Source organism: Platalea leucorodia, assembly GCF_965183815.1.
Source record: "Platalea leucorodia genome assembly, chromosome: 16".
Lineage (NCBI taxonomy): Eukaryota > Metazoa > Chordata > Aves > Pelecaniformes > Threskiornithidae > Platalea > Platalea leucorodia.
The window spans coordinates 5,412,765-5,431,394 of NC_138838.1; the positions used below are offsets into that span (position 1 = coordinate 5,412,765).

General features: G+C 45.3%; 1 protein-coding gene across 5 annotated transcripts in view; it reads left to right on the plus strand.

Annotated features, from left to right (window-relative positions):
- The first annotated feature begins 274 nt into the window (after positions 1 to 274).
- Positions 275 to 18,630, plus strand: part of CUX1 (cut like homeobox 1) — a 282,207-nt gene continuing 263,851 nt past the window's right edge. For all 5 annotated transcript variants that reach the window (XM_082328024.1, XM_082328020.1, XM_082328021.1 and 2 more), the window contains exon 1: positions 275 to 401. In XM_082328024.1, coding sequence (XP_082184150.1) covers positions 339 to 401 — 63 coding nt within the window. In that variant the 5' untranslated portion in view covers positions 275 to 338. The remainder of the gene's footprint in view (positions 402 to 18,630) is intronic.

Below are 18,630 nucleotides of genomic sequence, written 5' to 3' on the forward strand. Positions count from 1 at the left end.
CCCCCCCGGCTGGGCCGGCCCCCGCGCCGCCCGCCCCGCACCGCCCAGCCCCGCCGTGCCGCCGGGTCCGTGCCCCCCCCCCCCCCGGTGTGCGTGTGCGGGGGGGCGCCCGCCCTGCGAGCGCACGGGCTGAGTCCGTGTTCCGGGCGGGCGCGGGCTCCAGGCCGGGATTTGGGCGCTCCCTGCCCGCCTCCCTCCCCCTTGCCCCCCCGCCCCTCCTCCCCCCGCCCGGCTGGCTCCCTCCCTCCCTCCCTCCCTCCCTCCCCCTCCCTCCCGGCTCCTGAACTCCAGCCCCTCTCTCTCTATCAGCCGCTCACTCTGTCTCAATATGTCTCAAGATGGCGGCCAATGTGGGATCGATGTTTCAATATTGGAAGCGCTTTGATTTACAGCAGCTGCAGGTCAGGCTCCCCCGCTCGCCGCACCGGCCGGGCCGCGCCGCCGGACCCCCCCCCTCCTTCCCTTCTCCGCCTTCCCTCGGGCCCGGCCTCCCCCTCCTCCTCCCGCTGCCGGCCCGCGCCGCCTAAAGGGAACCCCCCGCTCCGCCCGGCCGCGGCGCTCCGCTCCCTCCGCCCCCCCCCCGCCATTGATCACCGGCCCCATCGGAAATTGATCCTCTTTGTTCAATTCATCGATCAGCCCAAGATGGCGCCGGAGCCGGCGCTGCCGGGGCCGCCGCCGCTTCGCCCGCTCCGTCCCGGGCTGCTCTCTTCCCCGCTTCCCGTTCCCCCCCGGCGGCCGGGGCCGTGCGGGGCGCCCGGGGCCGGCGGGCGGCCGCGGGGCTGCCGGCGGCCGCTCCTCTCCCCCGCCCGCCCCCCTCCCTCCCCCCCGCCTACCCCTTCCCGCCGCCGCTTCCCCGCCGCCTTTTCTCCCCGGGAGCCGGGGAAAGTTTACCGAGTGCTGGGACTTTGTGTGGGGGCGCAGGGAGCCGGCCGGGCTCGGCGTGCAGGCGCGGAGCGGCGGGGGCTGGGGGCGCTGTGGTGCCGGCCAGGCGGGCGCTTCCCCCGCCGCTGCCCGGCCGCCGCCGCCGCGCCGCGCCGCGGGGTGCCGGCCCCCCGCCCCTCCGCCGCCGGCGGGCAGGGGGCTCCGGCCCGCCGCGCTCCCGCCGCCCTGCGAGGGCCGCGGCCCGCTGGCACCGCGCCGGGGGGGGGGGGGGCGGTGGTGCGGGGGGGAGCCGCCGGCGGCGGGGGGGGGGGGGGGGGCGACGGATGGAGCCGCGGCGGGGTCCCGCGGGGCAGCCCGCGGCGGGAGGAAGGGGGCCTTGCCCGGCCCGGGGAGGGAGCGTGTGCGGGGGGGGGCGTGCGGGAGGGCAGCGGCCGCGCCGTGCGGGGTGGCTGCCGCCGGCCGCGGGGGGCCGGCGGGGCGCGGGGGCGTCGGGCCCGGCGGGGCACGGCCGGCGGCCGGGCATCTCCCCGCGGCGGCGGCGGCGGGAGGGCACGCTTACATAATTCACGGGCTCTCCAGCCTCTCCTGCTGTCCAGGATCTGACAGATGAGCGGAATATTGATGCTTTACTGTGCTGGCTCATAACAGCCTAGAAGTCTCGTTTCCTCCCAGGGAAAGTCCTCGCAAACCAGCTTCCCTTCACCCTTTGGGTGCGCGCCCTGAGGAAATTGCGGACCCACTATTTAATATAATTGCTGGGGCATAGATAAGGCCAGGGCGGGTTGGGGGGGGGGGGGGGGAGGTTGTCAAACGATGAATTGGTGCTGCTCCCGCCGCTGAATAGGATTGCAACATGCATGTTTCTCCCAGTTGATTGGTGCAGGAAGGCGCTGCCCTGCCTCTTCAGACCCTCCGGTGCCTCCCGTTTGAATAAATTGGCTCGAAAGCGGCCGGTTGCCCACCCTGGCCCCCTGCGAGGCGGCGCCCGGCCGGAGCCCCGCAGCGGGCGGGGGCCGCGGTGCGCTGATGCTGGGCAGAGCCGCAGCCCCGCTGGAGGTGAGGGGACGCGGGCGGGGGGCCGGGGCGCGGGACCCGGGGCCCGCCGCCCCCCTGCCCCCGGCGGGGCTGGCAGAAGGGTGAGCGAGCGGGAGCGGTGATGAAAAAGCCCCAGCAACCCCCGAAACGGGAAGTGCTACGTAGGATCTGTAGTAGGAGGCTGGTCCCTTCCGACTTTCAGGTGCATTAGGAGGTGGGGTAAAGTAGCGTTCTGCTTTAGGCTTTTCTCCCCCCCCCCCGTGTTTTATTGTTTCTTTTAAAGGCTTTGGATTAAGGTAGACTTGGCTGAACTTTGCTAACTTGAAAGGGTTCTTAATAGTGACCCAGAATACCTACAGGAATACAGAAAATGAGATCCAGATGTAGAATTGTATAAAATAAAATGGATTAAATTAAGATGTAGTTAAACAAGGTCTGACATCTTTAATTGTGGACTTTTGCTTTTGCCTCTGTGTATGTGTGCTTGTACTTGCTGAGCATAGGAAAAGAAACGCTCCTAATGTCACTGCCGCGGTGTTATGTTTAACGGTGAAGAAGTCTAAATATTTCCTGTAAAAATAAAGCCTTCAGAAATGCTTATTGATTAAAACATATTACTCTAAAGTATCTATCATGTAAATTAAATTCTAAAATGTAATGAACGCAGCCAAATGGCATTTTGATAGATTGTTCTATTCTGTTTTTTTGTAAAAAATAGCTCACTTTTATCATAACTTAATTTCCGTGCATACGGTAAAACCTGTTGTGGAGTATCACTGTACAAACCTTAATCTCGTTTTTGCAGACTAAATGTGACAGTCTGACTTGAACAGCTTGTAGGTTCTCCTTTGAAGCATGCTGGTAACGCTAGCTTAAAGTTGTTTGAACAATATTCATTACCTGCTTTTGAGGACTTGTGATTATTTATACATGTCGCGGATTGAGGCTGTTCACCTTTTGGCAGGTTTGCCGGGCAATCTCTGTGCAGTGCAAAGTTTATTAGCTTTGCAGGCGGTCGGTCTGTGGAGAGTCCTGCAGTGACCAGGGAGGTAGAGAGTACCTTCGTCCATATGCAGAATAGTTAATTTGTTTCAAATTAGCTTTTTATTTTTTTTATCCACCCATCTGCATGAAGAGGTAGTGTAATATTTACTCCCACTTGCAGATGAAGCAATATGCTGTAAAAGCTATCGTTACTGAGTATGAAGTTCAGGCTTACAGAACTGTCCATGCCTCCCTCCCCCGCCATTCATTTGTATTAACGTATTTCGAGTGTGGAATTATAGAAAATAAAAATGCTTTCGTCTGCACTTCCGTTACCCTATTCCAGGACAAAAACCTGAAGGATTTGTGCTTAACACGGTTCCACCTGTGCCCTGTAAGCTCCAGCTCTTGCAGCTCTGGGTCTAGATGGCTTTGAACCTATGGTTTTTCTGCATGAGAAGGTTGTAAGGAGCTACGAGTGTGTAGTCCCGTGTCGCTGGCAGCGGAGCGACGTGCACCCTGTCTGCTGGCAACTTCCTCTTCTGCCTTCTGTTAGAGGAGGACGTTTAACTGTTGCTGAGCTTCGACCTGCCTTCTAATATTAAGCAGCAGTTTTCTCAAGATTGTATCAATATTAATTAAAAACAGCCAGGAACACTTTAGGGTCTGACTCTTTTAATTATTTATTTCCTTTCACTAAATAACCTCTTGTTTATAGGCAGAGAGGTTTCAAGAGTTGGAGGCAGGATTAAATAATTCAGAACTTGGATTAAAGAACAAAAAGGTCTGTTCACAAATGGAATATGAGATGCAAAAATGGCAGTTTCCTACAGGTATCAAACGTGGCTCTTCACTTGAGACTGTACCTGAAAGGCATGAAGCTGAACGCTTAACCCTTTTCTGTAGTAAAGGTTAGTTATATTTCCTAAAGAAACGGTGGGATTAGCATGGCATTTCTGCATCAGTTTGCCGTGTGGCTGAAGATGGACCCGTGTTTGATAACTGATGGCAAGGGAATTGCAGAGCATAGAAAAAACAGATCCTTGCAAACGGTGAATATTGTGGCAGTAAATGCAAATTACATCACTGGAGAAATGCCGTTGCCCTCGAGTTAAAACTGCATCTCCTGTTTGGAAGCAATTGCGTGATCTGAATCAGGCTGACGTACAGCAGCGTGAAGGTTACCCGCTGTTGTGTGGTCCTGTTTCGAGTTTGTAGTTTTTGGTGTCACCATCACCTTCACTGTACAAACAACCCTCTGCTGGAGAACAGGCAAACGAGCGTCGTGTTCCCGTGGGCACGGCACGCAGTCCTCTCTAAGATTTTGCTTAGAATTGCTGAATGCGTGTCTGTATCTATATCAGAGGAGACAGTTGATCCTGCCGTATCTCTTTGACCAGCAGTGTTGCATGAGTAAGTCTAGCTTGGCTCTCGGTTCTAAGTTGAATCTGCAGGATGAACGGAAGAAGTTAATACCATTTGAAAACTAAATGAAGTATTTTGACAGTAAACACAAGTCTCAAAATATCATCATAGCTTTTTAGCACAGGCAGACATACTGATAAAAAGCACGGTTTCTTTCTGCTTCTGAGCAGAATGGCATAACTTGTTACTATCGAGCTAGGGAATGAAAATCTAAAGCCAAATCTTGCTTGCACATTTCTGTTTTTTAAAATCTCATCCTGGTATTGCATCATATATGATTACAGTAAGGATGGAGTATTAGTCCTATGCATGCTGTGACTAATTGTTTAAGGTAAACCATTGATCTTGCAACATTATCATATTTGTAACAAAATCTGTGAAAACTATGTAGTAATGAGTAGCTTTTAAATACTGAAGTGCTTCTATTATTTAATTGGAAACAGGTGGAGTTCTTGGCATCTTTTGGTTGGATCTGATTGTACCAGAGCACAAGGTGATTCGCTTTAAGTGACGGAGTTAACATGCTTCATCAGAAGTGGAATTAGCGATCACATATGAGTGTTTAATTTTCTTTATCCGTGCAGGTCACTGTAGAACTTGTAGTTTCTGCTCTAAAAGCAGACAGTGCTTTACTATTTATAATGGTAGTTAAATGTGTATCAAGAAAAGCGTCTCTAGGTACTGTAAATATGTTTCTGCTCCTCCTCGCCTGATCAGAGATGTGTAGTGAAAGCAGCTGGGTGGTCCCTCAAGAAGATGCAATGCAGGGAACTGAGAGGGATGTAAAAGCCAGGGCACCGCTGCCAGTATAGTCTGCTAGCTATCCTTGCTTCCCTGCGGCAGGAAGGCTTTGGCTTTTTGTGGTGGTCAGAGTGGCATCCCTGGACAGCTAGCATGCGTGACATGCTAGAATAGAGGCCCTTGGTGTGGCTCGAGATTTTGGCTTTCATAGGATTCCTTGACTCCTATTCCTTGAGTCCTGTTCCTTGGAAAGAAATTTCTGAAAGCTTTTCTAGTCCTCTTTCCTGTTCCTCAAATGAAATAACGCCCATCTGAAACATGGCAGAATTAGTGTGTGTTTCAATCGCTCTGCTCTTATGCCAAGTTTGTGGTTAATTGGATAATGTATTGAGAAATGCAGTAGGGAGGATTTGGAATATGGTAATGGTTGGGATTTTTTTGAAAAAAGATTGTGCTACTTGGCTGTGTATAACAATGCTAAATAAGTAATGGGTGAAACATTTGCTATAGAAGAAATTACATGCGGTCTAAAATTCCAGTGAACAATTATTCTTTATTTGCAAGCTGATTTGTAATGCAAAAAGTGGATGTAGAAAAATGCAGAATCCAAAGTTTCAGTTTGATCACACTGAGGCTGAAAATAAAGGCAGTTTATTTATTGGGTAGAGAACAGATACATATATGGATGCTTAGTATTTTTTAAGGCACCAAGCAGTCAGTGCTCGTTGGCTTGTGGTCCTTTTTATGTAAGCAGGGTAGTTAAGTTCCCATCTTGTATACTGAGGTTTCTCTTGCACGTGTTCTTTACATTTTATTCTTTGCTTATCTTTGTGCTTGGTTGTTTCTCATGTACTTCATGGCCAAGGTGTGGAAAACGGTGTTTTCTGGATTGAGAGTGCACTGACAACGTTCCAGCATTGCATGAAGGAGTTGGGAGGAAGATGTGAAGCCGAGAGGGAGAAAGCTGAGACGGGGTAGTTAGCAGAAGACAAGGAGTTTAGGGCAAAGAGATTTGTACGAGTGCGCACACATGGGATTGTAGGTGTGGTGTCGCATTTACCAGGGAAGGTGGGAGAAACTTAGACCTCATGATCAGAATAGTTAATGTCCTTCAATTAGTAAAGGTAAGATAAATCTTACTCATTTTGTGGCATACATGTTCTCAGCTTGGTTTTGTCGTCTCTGCTTTGACAAGGCAAATAAGTTAGTAATTTCTGCTTTTATTGTTAGTTACAATGAAGAAAATACAGTATATTACATCGCTTGGGTTGCAAAGAACGTGGAAATCCAGAGAGATAACTGAATGGTAACAGTGCTAAGTTTTTATAGAAGATGAAACACAAAGCGTGCAGATGTTGGGTGTAGGTTGTTGGATGTAACAGTGGTCTTCCCTGTTGTCGAACAGTACTTGCATTTCTGGGAAAGCAGTAGGCAGGAAAGAATTTGTACTAGATCCACCGCGGTTCCCTGATCGTGCTCGTGTTTTGACTCTAGCAGGATCCAGCAGTGACTTAGCAGAGTTAAGTATTTAGCATGAATAAACTTATTTCTTGGGATGAAGGCGCTAAAGCCGGGCGATGGCCCGACAGCCCTGTGTGGATGTGTTACAGCAGACGTAGGTTTGAAGTTGGAGCCTTTCAAACTAATGTTGTCTAATAGCTTTTTGCCTCGCTGGCAATTTGCTTGCTTCCTTGCCTTGCAGTAATTTAATGCCTTTGTCGGCAGTTGGGGTAATAAGGAAGCTTCTGCGAGGGCTGAGGTTGTGCTGCTGTTTCATGGCGTGGAGGGAGGGGAGGCACTTGTCTGCCTCCGGGTCGGGTTCGTGGACCCACAGGGATCTGCTCTGGGAAGACAGAGGTAAAGATTACCCTTTCTTTGAAAAGCTCAAAAGCAGATGCACAAAAATATTTAAGCTGCTGTATTTAGATGCTTTAAATTCCCCCCTATCTTTGAGTTTCTGGCTGTGAGCTTTTTAAGGCACGTGAGGGTGTAGGCCATGGCTGGCTGTGAGGCTTTTTCACAGGAGTTCGAGCAGCAGCTGAGCAGATCCTGCTGTTCCTGTCTTGTGTGGAAATGTACCTTCGTGAACAAGCAAGCTTGGACATAACAGCATCTGGAAGTGCCAGTGCAAGGTTTCTGTGAAGGATATGAAAATTTAGGCCAAATTATTGGTGAACAGCTGGATTAATTTTGCAGTGGAGGTAGGCCCCTCATTTCATCGAATCCAGGGATCTTACGTTTGGCTAATGGTCAGGTGAGCCCTGGCGTGCGAGACCAAACTGTGGTCTGATTCCTGCTAACGTCTTACAGTATCCCTTGAGCTACGGAGATGGGATGGTCCTGTGCTGCTGCATTACCACGTCGCCGTGGGATTGCTCGCACGGGTTTGGGCCGTGTGTACGGACAGGGAGCCTGAATCACTTCTGGTGCTTACATTGTAGAGGTCTTTCCTTGCTGAGAAATGTTGGCTTCAGTCTGTGACTCAGATGTGACAAGCTGAGGACAGTAATGCTGCGGGGAAGTAAAAATAAAAACAACCGGAGCGGGGGAAATGACGCTGTTTAAAGGGCTGGGTGGGATAGAGGCAAGTGGCGAAGAAAGGAAGGAGTTAAGGAGTGAGCTTAAGCCTAGGACTTGGAAATGAAACTCTTGTTGCAGTGCAGTTGGGAGAAGAGGAGAGCTTATTTTAGAATTTATATAAATATTCGGCAGTGCAGCTGGGGAGTATGGAGGGTCTCCCAACAAATGCCTGGCTGTAGTGTTGCAATCAAATCCAGCTCACCTGCACTCGCTGATCATATAAAAGGATAGCCTGGGGTTTACCACCAAGCTGTTCTTGTGGAAACGTCCTGGGAAGATTTGTACATGAGATACCAGGGTGATGCTACGACTTCAGAGTACACTGACAGATTTTTAATGTTGCCCTGTGACAAACAGGGCTTATGTTCCTGTTAGACTTAAATAGCTTTTTAACCATTTGCATGGTATTTTAAGGTATTATGAATAGTAGAAGCATTCTCATTGTTCTTACTTTAAAAAAAGGGGGGGGGGAACGAATTTAATAGCTTTTTTTTTTTTTTTTAAATGAAGACCCAGCCTAGATACATCTTAGATGCATGGAAATGCCCTGGCTTATTCCTATAGAAACTAAACTGCAAAGCTAAAAGGTAGTACTGCAGATGATGAAATGCATAGAAGTTTGATGGGTTAAGTCTTACTCCTGCTCTCTCTGGTACCTCTGTTAGGTATTTGAGGTTGCATGGTGTTGCTGATGTGTTATTTTAAGGAAAACAAAAGATTTCTCTAACCAGAATGGTAAGCTTCAGCTGGTATGCAGCAGCCCATCAAAAATCTATACCCTGTGAATACTTTGGACAATAATGCTTAGGGCGGCTGGTGCCAACGTACAGAGCCTTTAATTGGTTCGGATTCAGTTTGAGCGATAGTTACTCGGTAGTAGTGACTTTGAAATAAGTTGGGAGTTTCAGTCTTGCTGCTCGCAGGTGATGCATGCCTGTTCTCGGCTCTGCCGTGGGTCTGCTCCGGGCCCTGAGCGTGGCACCGGCCTCTGCTGGTTTGCTCCTCCCTCTGGAAAAGATGGATAATGCTTCTGTGACCCCTCTTTGAGATACAAGGTTGTGAGTTAGCACTTACTGCCCTTTTTTGCTACTACTTAATTCTGTGTTGTGGATAAGTAAGGCTTGGTTGTCACATTTTCTGCACCTTTCTTAGTGTTCTTTTTAGATGGATTAAACAGAGGATAGACTACTGTTGATTTGTAGGTACTCTTCAGGCCTGTTGTTGGAAGCAGTGTCTATAGAAATGAACGTGAAAAAAGAACTGAGTAGTTGGGTGTCCTAAAAGAATATTGTTGACGATTGGTACCAAATCACTGGGAGAAAATGATTCCTGCAAATGGCTATAAAGTTATAATCCAGAGTTATTCATACATACACGCACTCTTACTTTAAAACATACCTCCATGTTCTTTGGTATACTGTTGGAAGGCAAGGTATGCAATTTATCAAGTTTCCCTTCAGATTTCTCTGTACATTAAAGGCTGCTTAAAATTTATATCATAGGCACCCAGCGATATGAATGTTGCATTTAATATTCAACAGTTTGTGGTTGCATCATTTAAAACTACAGTCCTCAGCTGGCTGCAGCCATAGGTTTGAAACAGCTCCCTGTTTCAGAAAGACAGGCCGGCCGCTGCCAGCTCAGGTGAAGGGGCATCTTCAGTCGCTAGCGGGGCTTTTATCCAAGGCACGCTCCGGGGGTTGTAAGGACTGTACGTGGCAGCATGCGAGCCCCCCGAGTGGCGACAGAGAGGGATATGTTCAGAGCAGTTTTTGTGTAAGGTGTTAGGCCTGTATCTGAAGGCTGAAATTCTTTAGTCACCGAAGACGTATGATGGGGTAGCTTGAAACTTTTTCTTACAGCAACTTTTCGCTTTTACCCAAATTGTTCAAGTTTTGTAGTCTAAGTGTCGATAGCCTGCCAAGACTGTCAGCGGGGTTAGAGGTTATGATTTAGATGTCTACTTGTGCCATCAGAAATATCGATCGCCTATTCATTTTGCGTGCGTTTGCCTCCCGAATAGCTGCGAGGCTGGAGAGGTGCTGCGCGCCGTTGCTGAGCCCCTGCTCACCGCTGCTGCGAGTAGGTCTCGGCTCAGTGAACTTTGCAAAGGTGAATAAGCTTTATCCCTGTTTAGCATGTAAGCATTATCACATGTGCTTAATTTTTAACGCATGCGTAGTTGTAGCCTTCTGACTGAGCTTGGGTGGGAAGGAGCTCCCTTTTCTAACCTGGCCCATGGTTAAGCTGTACGGAGAAATTCATCTCTATTCTCTGGTCCAGTGGCTTCTCAGTCTTTTCCTTTATCTCATGTTTCTAATCAACTTAATCCTTTTTCTTGTTGGTATGTGAAATACAGATGTTGTCAGAATAGCTCAATAAAATTTTTACTTGTGTTTCATCTGTAATTATTTTTCATTTTCTTTTTATTGGGTATTTACACATTTTATTGCATGTGCATGTCAAAGTAAATTTGTATTGTGGTATCGCTTAAAGATGTTTGCTTCATTTTCAGCCATAAATAAAAATGTACCCTTTGTCTGTGATCTGAAATATGATAATGTTAATTTTGTCAGCAAACTATATATCTATTTTTCTGTTGCAACTTTTGTGTGTGTGTTAATATTGATAGTACTCAACTTTGGTTTGGTATGTCTGGTATGAGCATAGTTGCTTTTCTAATATTAATTGTGGAGATGGGATAATATTAAACATTTAAAAACAAGGAGCCAGTAGTCTTACAATTGATTTTCTGTGGAGAGACCTCTGTGCAGAGTTGTTTACACAATTGTAACCTTAGTTTCTTTTATGTGAGTGAAAGAAGTGTCTCATATATTTAAAAAATCAAAAAGGAAAAAGTTGCGAATACTCCACTTACTTCTCCCTTCCCTTCTTCCAGCTCTGTCCTGTCTCTTTCAGGAGCTCTAGTTTTCTTTTGCTTATAGATTTCTGCACGTTTTCTTTGGCATGGAGTCTTGCTCTTGAAATTCTTCGGATGTTGGAAAAGGGCAGCTTGCTAATATTGTGTCTTCAGCTCATCTCTCCACTGCTGCTCACAACACCCTGCCCGTTTTCTCAAGCAAACGTACTTTATACTCATAATTCCTGCTTGAACTCAGAGTATCTTCTTTTCATTGCTTTCAAAAGTGAGTCGCGACTTGCTGCGTTGTAGGGGGAAACTCGGGACTGCTGTGCTGCTGCTTCACAGGATGCAAGAAGCATTGGGTGCGTGGTGGAGCAGACAGCAAGGAGGGAAGAATCGGTCTGTGAGAATTTATTTTGCGTACTTTCCTAACGAAGAAAGCTTTTCTAGCCTTGATCCTGCGAGACTGTGGGTGCCGTCTGTGTTACTGATGGTCCTTAACCCCTGCAGGACTGGAGATTATTTCCCTGGTTTAGGTCAGGATTTGAATCAAATTAAATTGTTTTGCAAAGCCATGCTCCCAGTTTTATGTATAAAACGTTGTTTGCTGTTTCCATGCTCGTGAGGAGGAGCTAGTTTCAGGCTTTTTGTGTATGTGCAGGCAGAGCTTTGGTCAGTCCCATGACTGGAAAGTCGTATTGTAAAGCTGCTTTCTTCTGTGCAACTTCTGATACTCATTTCTGTCTTTCTGAGCCCTTTGCTGTGCTCCATGCCATCAACTCGTGAAACTAGAACTGTGTGGTTTTTTTCTTGGGGTGGTGTGTTGAATACAGCACGAACGATTAAAACAGCACACGCACTGTGCTGCGATCAGCTTGTTTTAGATAATAAATTAAAATCCGTTAGCACCGGAGATGTCCTGGCATATCCCGAGAATAGTTAGTTCTTTAATGTGCCAAGCTAAGTAAAACTTGATTAATGTCACTATCTGGGATTTTCTGTCCTGTAAATAGGACTTGAAGTCTAAAATTGGAACTGTGAAAACCTACTTTAACTAGGATTAGAAGAAGAACTTAGTGGTTCCGATGGTTTTCAGGATCCTAGAAAGTGTCCACTATGCCCCAGAGCTGTTGTAGGTGCCATCTTTTTGAAAACTAACTTTACTGCAAGGGCTAAAAAGTTAGTTTGGGGCTGCAGCATGCTCTACTTGGTCATTCGGTGCAGTCTCTCCCAGGGTTGTAAAAGGTGCTTTTTGTGCTTGGCTGCTGCCTGCTATGCCAAAGGTTGTTATGTCTCCGGTCTCGGGGGTTTGCAACTTCTGATACCCTTTAGGATCCTTGCTGGTGAAAGGTGATGGTAGGCAGGCATTCAGTATTAGGGGCTTTCTTCTGGACCATGTAAGCAAATGTGGAAGCTCTTGATATCAGGAAATGTTGGATATATGTATTATTTTTCATTTTTTAAGTGAACTTTGGTTTTGTACAGATAGATTAAATGGAAGCTAGTAAGTTAGCAGGCATGCCTGGTTTGGAAAAACACACCTCCTTCTGTTGTTTTGGGGCATTTGTTGCTCTTTGTCATGTTCGCTTCTAGATATGTCATGGGAAAATGCAGTCATAGATCATAGTGTTTTTACACCCTATTTATTTGCTATAATCATTTTACCAACAAATTGTGAAGATAATTTTAGTGGTAAGAAATTTTCATTCTATAGCTAGTTTGTTTTTTGGTTTTGTTTTTAAAGTTGACAGTTGGCAGCAGCCTCTTTGTACGGTTTCTTGATTGTCAGCTCTTCATTATAAATTTACTTTCTAAATGCTGACTTAAGGCCTGACGCTTTGTTTAACTGTCAGTTACACTAGTTTGGAGACCTAATAAAAGCCTCTCAGATCTTCCTATTGAATTAGGCCATCCTTTACCACCCCAGTGACTGAAGTAAACCAACTGTAATAGTATCTTTCAGTATCTATCCCATTTTTGCTGGAACCCTGCTTAGGGTGTCTTCTGATACTTCATCCTCACTGTGACAGTAGTTAGCTCTCTGGGAAAAGGTCACTGTAATGTTTTAATTGGATTTTTCAGCTGCAAGGAATATAAAAATATAAGTTTATTAATAGAGTAGCTTTGATCTTGAAGGATTCCAAAACATTTGCCGCATTGCACGTACAGGAGTGGTTTAGTTTTACTGCTCGTTTGGGGATAATCAGTTTTGTCATGGAGCATGGAAGCTGGATGTCCTACCTAGCGGGTCAGGAGGAGTGGGGAGCACATCCGCGTGGCGGGGGGGCGATCTGGGAAGGCAGAATGTTGTTCCCAAACTGGAATTTCCCCAGGATACAGAATCGAACTGTGTTACTGTCGAAGGTGCCAAAAGATCTTTCACAAGTTGTTTTGGTTTTGTTTTTCATCTGAAATCTTTGAAAAAGGTCATGGGCAATAGACAATTAGAGAAACACTTAACTGACCTTGTTAGTGTATTTTTGTGGAATTATTGTGCTTTACAGTTATTGCTGCTTTACACAGATGGTTATTGCTGGTTTCCATCTGTTCGTTAAGGAAAAGTAAAGACAGAAAACGGCAGATTTAACTGGGTTTTTAACCAGAACTTTTAGTTTTTATTTCTTCTTTGACCATGTCAGCTTAATCTGTTGGGTACAGTGCACTGTGGTTTCAAGGAAAAGAGATCAAAGTGGGAGCGTGCCTGCACAATACGGGTCACAACAGCACTTTCCTGTGTTTCGGGCACCCTTTTCTTTGAACAGTCCTCAGGTATGTAGTGCGATATCACCCTGGCCGGTGGCCAGGCCAAGGGAAAGACTGACCAAGACTGACATTATGGAAACCATTTGAGCAAAGTGCTTCATGGCCAAAAAAGATCCTTCAGCTCATATTGCTGCTTATTTCCAGTTTAACCATAGTGCTTTCAGTATGGACGACTTCACGGTGCCCCAGTGGAGTTTTCCCTGATTTTGCTAAAATCTGATCCCTTACACTATCGGGATGGTTAAAAACTTCAAAATCTGTCAAGGCTTGCAGGTGTGGGAGCTTCCTGCTGGCACCGCTGTAGCTGAGCCGACATCAGTGTTAGCGCTCGGGGTGATCCTCTGTTTCTCAATTTCTGAAGAACGGTGGGAGAAGGAGCCCCAGACATGCAAGAGAATGATCTGGATTTTCACCCAATGAAGAACAAAGCAAAATGAAAAACTTCTTCAAAGTCCCGACATCCTATTTGTGGCACTCAGAGTTTTTCTTCACCTGACTACTCTCTTTGAACCGGTGGATGATTTGTTCTTGCAGGGCTGCTTTCGGTCGGCAGAAATTTCAGGTGGGATGGAAAAATGAGCCTGTCTGGTGGGAGAGCTCTTTGCAGGGGTCCCGAGCAGGGTACAGAACAGTTGTTTTATTTCTCCGACTCCTTTGCCAGTTGCTCAACCAGATGTCCTCAGTAGTTTGTGCTCTAAGATGTTAAGTAATTAGATCATTCAGATTCTAGTTAAACATAATTAGAGCCCTGTGTAAACTGAGTGAAGCTGACAGGTTTTATAGGTTGGTCATAGCAAAAATATCAGATGATATAGCTCAGCATTAATACAAAAAGATTTAAGCCTCCCTGCCCTCAAATAAAGAGGTGTTTAGTCTCCAAATTTAATCCTTAATTAGAACTACAATTTATGGAACTTACTAAAAATGTTTTCAGGTTCTTGGAAGCCTCACTCAAAAGTGCTCCCATATAATGTCTGCTGGTTAAAATTCCCTCTCCTGTGCTCCTGAATTTGAAATAGAGAACCTACCTAGCAGTTGCTATGTAAAGTTAAACAGAAAGATAACAGAATTTTGCAATTTTTTTCTTGAAATTTAAATTAGCGGGTAAGGCAGTTGCAGTGTTGCTCCTTGACTTGAGAAGGGTTTGAAGAAGCAGCGCCATCTCCGCTTTGCGCTCCGCTTTCCTTTCCCGGATTGTAGCTGACTTGCCTTTTTGGACCATCTAGCTGCAGCACAGCCTGTGTGAGATGCCTGGTTTTCCACCAGCTCTCCCACTGCAAGCTGGGTTCATAACCATCAGGTGTCTGTGGTTATTGTTAAGGGGCAGAACTGGAGAGAATCTCCGTGTAATGTGACCGTATGTGTAGGTATTGCAAAGTAAAAAAAGTAAATGCAAGATTGCGAGCACGGAGCTGAAGCATTAGCTACGTGTTCCAGCATTTGATTATTGTTATTTTATTACAGCACTCTGAAGCTAATCCTGATTATTTCTCTCCCTCATTTTACAGATATGACACATTATTTTGTTGTTTGTTTGCTGGCAGGCGAAACATATTTTCTGAAGGAAAGTGTTAACAGATACGCTGATAAAATGTCTGTCTTCTCAAAACTGTCTGAAGACAAATTGAGTATTTGTCTACATGTGGCGTTCACACTGTTGTTGTGCTAGCTACCGAACAAATTAACAAGATGATTCTTGTCTTTTATAGGATGTAAACTTTCTTTTTAAATGTTGCAGAGGTCCCAAGTTGTGAACTAGACCCAGGGTGATCCGTGTTCTGCTGAATGCTCTGAAAGCTGATTGCTGTGTTGCTTTGCAGTAGCTAATAAAGAAAAGTTAGGTACAGAACATTCACAGGAAAGTAAAAATAAGTCAGAAAATTCAGATTCAAGTAGTTAAGGGGATTTTGCAGTTAGACTTAGTTAAAAAAGAAAAATCGGAAGGAAGAAAACTTCAGCTATTCCTTGGTAATCCTAAATGATTAAGTTGCCTTGCTCGGTACCGAAAACAGCTCCTTTGCATGCCCTACAGAGTTATTTCATGCAATAACTTCCCACGTCCCCTCCAGCCTCTCCCCACCATGCTTAGTTATGTCACTCGTGTGATGCTTCGAGCCTCGCTGTCCTGGCTGGAATCTCGAGACTGTTTCCAAGCTTGTATTTCTCACTTGGCAGCACATGATGCGGCTGGTGGGCAATCTGCCGTATCCCTTTTTTGTCAAACATCAGAGTTGGTGTCTGACACTGAATCCGGGAACAAGAACGGGGAGAGTGAAACGTACGGTGGAGCTGGCGATATCTGCTGCGTGTCTTTGTGCATTTTTCTGTAGTTACTGCTTATGATTGATACTCAGTTCTTGTGGTGATAGAGTGACAGAGATTTTGCTTTTTCCTTTCATATTTTAAGTGATTAGCATGACCTGGTATGTGGAAAGTTTTCAGCTATTTTTTTTTCTATTAAGTGCTATCTGTTTTTTCTATTAAGTGCTATCTGCTTACAAGTGAAAAACTCAGTTTGAGGAAAATCCCCTAAAGTTCTGTAGAAACAAAACAATTTTATAAAGGTGTGTGTATGTGTGTGTATGTTTGTGTAAACACACAAGCTCACACAAGCACAATCTCCTTTCTGGATCAGCTCCCACCATGCAAAATACAAACCTGAAAGTGCTATAATTGATTATGTGCAATAGGAGACAAACAACCAAGATTTTGGGAGAGGGCAGGGTGTGGTCCAGATCTGGCAAAACATTTAAGAACTGAACATTATTTTTTCAAAGGTAGGGAAACTTTAAAACATTGGTCCAAGAGTTAAGACTGGTTGGGAGAAGGAAAAGAGTACAGTAAACTGAGACGTCTTATTTGTAGGGGGAGGTGTTGGGGGAGGAATTGGGAAGAAAGAACACGCAAGTTTAGGTTAGTACATGTTCATGTTCTTCTGGTTTTTTAACTTCATTTGTTTCCCTGGCAGATGTCCCATGGCTTTGAGGCCTTTGTCTGTGTGAGAGAGAACATGAAGGAGGGCTTGGCAGGACACTTTTGGGTTGTGTGGAATAGCTGGTAGTCATGTTTATAGTTAGTGTTGTCTCTTGGCTTATGCAATTTTGATAACTGGCAATTGTTCTGTAAAGTTACGTGTTGCATTGGCAAGTCGGCTCTCCCTGAATTTCCTCCACCAATTCTCTGTTGTAGATAGGTTTCATGTACAAGTTTTTTGTAATGTCTGAGTAGGACTTGTCACATCCACGGTACTTTAGAGTACTTTACTTCTCATAGACACCCCTCCATATTAGACTCTTTCTTTTTTAAAGCATCTTCATACAATCTAAGATATTACGTGTAACCCTGTTTAAATTGAAAAGAAACAGTATTTTAAAACAGATCTAGCGATCCTTAAGTGATAATGTTTTTCTGAGCTTCGTAGCATATATATATGCTGCATTCTCCTTTGAAGGCTCTTCTTTTTTAATGATCGTTGTACCCCAGTGCTTAATATTGTATTCTTTTGACTTGCTAAAATTCATAGTGGAGTTGGCCCTGTAGCTGCTGCGGTCTGCAGGGGAAGAGGAACAATATTCGGCTGCTGTGAGGGTTTGAACCTTCTGGTAGCCTTTTACTTTTTCTGAGTCTGTGACTCTAAATGGATTTATAACTCTGTAGCTTTATGCCTTTAAAACACCTGCTATAATTGCTTAGAAATATACTCCATGTCAGCCTTTACTGCTTACTGTGATTACGCTTCTGGTAACCATCCTTTTTGGCAGACTCATAAAATAAGTTTCTTATAATAGAATTCCTAACAGAGTTAAACAATATGTATAGTTTAAAGTTTAAATATGTTTTATTGGGAAAAGGGAGATTGTGCTGCTGTTCTTTGATACCTTTAATTTGAGACTTCAGAAGGTGCTATGCATTAAGTACATGCATAAGTTTAAAAAACATTATGTTCTACCCATTTCATTGATGGGAGGTACATGGGGGCCTTTGCTTTGTATGGCAGGTTTATAGTTGAGAAGAACGTGCAGGCAAGTTCTTGAACTTCTAGACACTGTTTTTTATCAATTAGCATAGTTTATATACAAACTGTACAAAAGGTTGAAAAAATGCTGCTTAATGTTGCTGATTTAACACCCAAGTGCTGTGTGAATACTGAAAAAAAAAAATCTGGCATCAGAGGTTTGTACCTTCAACTTAGGGCTGATCTTGTACCTCCTAGTAAAGCGGAGGGTCCTGTGAAGCTGTCTGCAGGGTGTGATGGACGAGCTATCGGTACATTTGGTTGTGGTAATATGTTACATTTGATAATTCTGCATGCAAGAAACACATCAAGGAGTTATGTATTCTCACGACAGTGAAGGTACGGAGGATAGAAGATAACCAAGACAGTTGAACTTCGTGTTGTACTAGCTTGATCTTGATGTCTCACCTGGCATACTTCAGGTGGACATCAGAGGGCTGGGAAATTCTAGTTTAACATTGCAAATCAACTTAGTATATTAATTCTTGTAAACTGTTTCAAGAGATTGGAGGACTGAGGAGGTGTTATTTATCATCACTTTTAGCTAAAGAGTTCCACCCATGCAAAATCCTTAGCGCTAAGAGAATTAGACTTTTTGGTAGGCGGGTTGTTCTCAAAATCTCAAGCAGAGGAAAAGGTGGTGAATAGTTATTTTTGGGCCCTTTTAAAATATGAAAATAAAATTACTGGGGTTAGTCAATGTTCTTTACATCAGCACCTTTATCCTCAAGGATATTTTGGTATTTTTTGCCTTTGAAATTTAGGCTAGACATCAAAGGATAGATGGAATTTCCCGGGAGACACAGGGTGCTGTAGAATGGTAGAGGCTGGAGTTGGAGAAAAGAAAGTAAACGAGTGCGGGTCGCTTGGTACTGCTGGCCTGCTACGTGTCTCAAACGAAGGAAGCCAAGCCTTACCCCCGCTGAAGTGGGAGACCTTCCATGGATGTACGCGTGCCTCAGGTAGTGCTACCGAGGATGCAGCTGGTGGGGCAGTTGCCCCTGTCGCCTGTCTGCTGCAGGGTTTTGATGTGCTTGAATATGGCTGTGAACTTCTGCGTTAGCTGCTGCGAGGCACCAGGCTTGGTGACACCACGTGCAGGTGCTTCGTGCCGTAGTACAAAACCTGTTTGAGTGGTTTTAGCCATTTCCCTGTGGGACAGGGATAGCGAGAAGTTTAATTTCTTTTTTTAGGCGTAGAGTGTATCATACAAGTATAAAATCAAATACTGTGGGATGGCAAATACTGTTTTTTAAAGTAGTTGGCTTGTTGTAGCTGTGATAATCTGTGTTGATCAACCCTTTTGGTGTTTGCTACAAAATTTATTCTAAAAGGCATG